The sequence below is a fragment of the Ostrea edulis genome, chromosome 1, assembly GCF_947568905.1.
Source record: "Ostrea edulis chromosome 1, xbOstEdul1.1, whole genome shotgun sequence".
Classification (NCBI taxonomy): domain Eukaryota; kingdom Metazoa; phylum Mollusca; class Bivalvia; order Ostreida; family Ostreidae; genus Ostrea; species Ostrea edulis.
The window spans coordinates 92,399,391-92,404,390 of record NC_079164.1 but is presented as its reverse complement, the minus strand read 5'-3'; the positions used below and the strand labels follow the sequence as shown (position 1 = coordinate 92,404,390).

General features: G+C 32.9%; 2 protein-coding genes across 2 annotated transcripts in view; both read left to right on the top strand.

The window, feature by feature from the left end:
* LOC125674053 (F-actin-capping protein subunit beta-like) overlaps positions 1 to 2,834 on the top strand; it is a 9,741-nt gene extending 6,907 nt beyond the window's left edge. The window contains exons 6-7 of the mRNA XM_048911093.2: positions 360 to 542; positions 2,248 to 2,834. Of these exons, the coding sequence (XP_048767050.1) occupies positions 360 to 542; positions 2,248 to 2,415 (351 nt within the window). The 3' untranslated portion in view covers positions 2,416 to 2,834. The remainder of the gene's footprint in view (positions 1 to 359; positions 543 to 2,247) is intronic.
* A 1,188-nt stretch (positions 2,835 to 4,022) lies between these two features.
* LOC125674025 (uncharacterized) overlaps positions 4,023 to 5,000 on the top strand; it is a 14,212-nt gene continuing 13,234 nt past the window's right edge. The window contains exon 1 of the mRNA XM_048911061.2: positions 4,023 to 4,094. The gene's annotated coding sequence lies outside the window, so the exon portion shown is untranslated. The remainder of the gene's footprint in view (positions 4,095 to 5,000) is intronic.

Below are 5,000 nucleotides of genomic sequence, written 5' to 3'. Positions count from 1 at the left end.
ACTGCTATAATGAACAGACAAATTTTACATTTTTGATAATATTTAGTACATGTAATTAATGAATAATTTGGAGAGTGAAAGGCAAGCATCATTGACCAATTTTGATATATATATGTACAGTGGTAAATTTTTCTGCAGTTAAGTTTATATATATAAATTGTAACATCTGAAGCTCTTAAAAAATCCCAAAGGTCAGTTAAATGATTATTAACAGGTTAAGTAAGTAATTGATTTTAAAGAAAATTTTGTCAAATCTGTGGGCATCACCATTGACTTAAAATGTTGTTCACTGAAACTTCTGCCAAAGTTGAGCGGACCTGAACTGAGATTCATTTGTGACATATTTTTCTTTTACACAGGAGAAATCCAGTGGAAGGAGTGCCCATTACAAACTAACATCCACAGTGATGTTGTGGCTACAGACCAGCAAAGATGCCTCAGGAGTCATGAATCTTGGAGGCAGTTTGACCCGCCAGATAGAACAAGACGCCCCAGTCAGTGATGCCGCCCCACACATTGTCAATATTGGCAAAATGGTGGAGGTAAAAGCATGTGTTTAAATTTAGATCTAGTCGGCAGATATAAACCAGGAAATATTTGTTCTACTTCCTAAAATCCTTCCTGGTTTAAAAACTGACACATTGTGTTCATTTGATGTTTATCTCCCTTTGCACAGTGGTATTAATGTGTACACCATATTGAAATACTATGATACAATGCGAAGTGAATGCTTGACCAGTATTTAATAATGTAGTTGTATTAGGAAGTTTATTTAAGATATCTTATATTTCCAATTACTGTTATAATAATAATAATAATAAAGCCTTTATTTATCCAGGATTACATTTTTGGCGATAACGCTAGTTTTCAATATGGTCCTGCATATAACATACATACAGACAGATATTAGTAAAATAAACACAGATTAAAAGAAGTATAGAATAGATATAAACTTAAGAAATAATTATGAATGTAAGATAAATAGAAACAAAATGAAGCTTAAAAAGTATGGTGATAATCTCTAAGATAATTTCTCTTAAAACGCGCAACACTTGTTGAGTTTCTTATATTTTGACTCAAGGCATTCCACACTGTGCTCCCTGAAATGCTGAAAGATCTTCTATAATATTCTGTTTTTGCCCTGTGTATATACAATATATTTGAACAAGAATTTGTAGTTTGCCTCTGACTGACTTTTGATGCATATTTAAAAACATTTAAATAATCTGACATTGAACCATGTAAAACTTTATACCCTAAAATGACTTTTCTATAGACAAAGTAATCTGATAGAGGCAACCAGATAAGTTCTGTAAACATGACATTAGATGGTGTTTCAAAATTTCTGATGTTAAGAATTACCCTTGCAGCTCGTTTTTGCAATATAAAAAGCTTATTCACATTTTCAGCATTTCTTGGATTGCTCCATATAGTACAACAATATGTAAAATTTGGAAAAATCATAGTATTGAAAATCTTCAGCAGCGCATCATTTGACATAAAATATCTTATTCTTCTTAAAATGCCAATTCTCTTGGAAATCTTGTTCATAAATGATTCTATATGACTTATCCAGGACAAAGTTTCATCAATAATAATACCAAGTAATTTCGACTCCTGAACACATTCTATGACATGGTTATTTATCACTAAATTTAATTTTCGATACTTTGATAATTTTTGTGCCGATCCAATAAGCATACATTGAGTTTTATACAGGTTTAAGCTTAATTTATTTTCCTTAATCCACATCATACTGCGCTGAAGATCTTCACACATCTTTGACTCAATATTTTCCACTAACTTATCTGTTGCATCTTGTGAAGTATCATCTGCATACATATTTACATGAGAATGTTTCAGTGCTTGTGGATAGTCATTAATATACAGGATAAAAAACAATGGGCCTAAAATAGAGCCTTGCGGAACTCCAATGGTTACATTTTTTTCTTCCGATAAATTGCCTTTCCAAATAATTCTCTGTGTACGATGTGTTAGATATGATTTAAACCATTCAAAAGTATCATTGCATATGCCAAATGACTTGAGTTTGTGTAATAAAATCTTGTGATTGACAGTGTCAATTGCTTTCCGTAAGTCTATAAAAAGTACACCAGTAAGTTTACCTTCATCAATATTTTGAAGCCATCTATCTACTAGAGAAATAAGAATACTTTCACATGAGTGTTTTGGCCTAAAACCAGTTATATATCTATCTAAAACTGTTATATATCTATTTGATTTCAGGAGATGGAAAACAAAATTAGGAACACACTGAATGAGATTTACTTTGGAAAAACCCGAGACATAGTATTTGGCCTACGATCATTCATTCCCCTAGGAGATATGAAGAAACAAGAGGCACTCCGAAATGACCTGGCAGCAGCTTTATCTAAGAGAAGTGCAGCACAATAATAGATGTCATCAGTAGTGCATAAAACTTAACAGTGACAAATCATGTTTATTCATCTGAGCACCTTTCTCATAGGGAGTACATTCGTACAAATCTCCCAAAGCTGGACGCAAGTTCATGTAAAATTGTGATATTAAGCCTCTTGAGAAATGAAACTATTGGCGGGTTCAACAGAAATTGACCATGATGCCAGCAGTTCTTTTATTCAGTGCTATTCATAGAGACTTTTTAAAATGAAATGTGTATCTGCTGTTACGTATACTGAATGTTAATGTCTCTACAGAACTTCGAAATATCAGTTAATTCAACAGTCATTCCCAACACATTGTATGAAAAGTGAGATTTTATGTACATTTAAGACAAAACTTCACTTCTGTTTATTAGTTGTCTTATTTATCAGTAAAAGCATTTTTATATGGTAGAGTTGGTTTTCTTTTTTGAAAATGTTTACATATAAAGCAAGCAAAATTGTTTTTGAATGTTGGAAATTTTTCATACTGTATACAAGGAGATTTTTGGCCCGTTCTGTTTTTGTCCACAATATTGAAAATGATATCACCCAGATGTAGATTTGCCTAAAGTTGTTTCTTGCTATTTTAATGTTATGAGGTTCTGAAATCACTAGGATGAGAGTTAAATGGAAAATTAAACGGAGGCAAATATTACCTTGTATACAATATGCTACATTTCTTGTAGGATATTGACACTTAGACTAGGTTTTTACCCTGAAAGGAACCTGCACCACTAAAGTAAATTATAAAATGTAGGATATTGATACTTAGTCCTAAGTGGAACCTGCACCACCAAAGTCTCTTTAGCAGCATTTCTGTTTCTGTAACAGCAAATTTGAATGTAGCTGTCTAAAATAATGGAACAAAAGTTTGCTGTTTGTTTAGAACAGCTTTCTTATGAATGCTATTTATAAAAAAAAAATGTGCACTGGGTAATCCTAAGATATAGCATCATTGCAGTTGGACTGGATATTTTGAAAAAAGTACACCCTTTCATATAATTCTTGTTTTCAAAAATATAGCGCGTCTGTGAATAAGATTCATATTACAACTACATCATGTATACATCAAAGATGCATCGTTGGTAAAAATATTTTTCTTAATGATGTTGACCTGGTTTTTCCCCATTGAATTGAAATTTTTAGCAAAATATATAATTTCACTTGCATTTTTGAGAGGCCAATTATGTATACATATATAGAGTCCTATTAGAATATTTGTAGGAATTGCACATAAAGCTAAGGTACTTCATGAAAGGTTTGATAACTGGATGGTGTTCCGCACCTTAGATGAAAGACTTTGCAGATAAGGCTAATTTTATTTGTCATTAACTATTAACGCTGTTTTCATTTACATTTCATCATGTACATTTCTTAATTTTTAAAATGGACAGCCTGATTTGTTGGCCTTCTCATAATGCTTGTTTTTAGGGGTTTCAACAGCCACATTTATGATCAGTATTCTTTCCATGATTTTTTCCAATTAACACAGACAACTTTGATAAAGCAACTAAAATTAATAGTAAATTTCGAGCAAGGCGAATTATATGATGTACAAGTTGGCTAAGCGTTATGGCGTATCCACCAATCAAATTCCTTGAAACAAGTTTGTCCCCTTCAGAACAAATACCTGTCAAACGATTATGAGAACCCGTCTTACCGTTTTGAAAGGTAAGTGCCCGTTACAAAAACGGTAAAAAAAAATCAGAAAGTGTTAAATGTGTCAGTTATCAACAGAAAAAATATACAAATACATTTTATATGGTGCATGATTCGTCAGAAATACGCCAGTTATTGATCTAAATGCACCACTGACTCAGTGACTGCCACTGTATTTCAGTTTGTAATTGATGTGGGTTGCATTGTCACGTACCTGGTAAACGGAAATCGTTAAATTTTACATATTTGAATCCCATTATCCTAAATAAAGGGCAATGATATAGTGACGGTGCTACCGTTAGAGCAAGCACAGCTACATATATACCTGTATACTTAGGAGCGGATCTAGAATAACACAGTCCAGAAATTTTCCCCGTGCAATTTCTATGAGTCCAATCAAAATTGGAGACTAGTAGCATACAGTATTTTATAATGGGAAGTGCGCAAAAATTTGCAAATATATAATATTCTATCAAGCTCACTGTGTAAGTGACATTGTTGCATCACTGGACATGCCGAGGTTTGAAACTTATAACTTGATGTGAGTGGTTGCTATTTCCAAGTGCAGAAAAAACCAGGGTTTTTATTTTCTGTTGCACAAACCAAACTCTTTAATCTGGGTTTTGTGACTTCGAGGTCGAAGACAAATTAAACGAGGGAGGAATGTTGTAGTTAGGGCTAAAAGGACCTTGGATATATCGACCTGGCAGCTCAGTGGTTAGAGCACTTGACTAGTGATGCAGGGGTCCCTGGTTGGACTCCCAGACTCTCCTATACTATGCTATGATCAATTATATCACATCTACATAATATCATAAGTTTTTATTTAAAGAAACTCATGAACTTGTTCGTGTACTTAGTCATATTACTGTTTTTCTATTTGATGATTTAATAAGAACTGTTTATTATACCAATCAT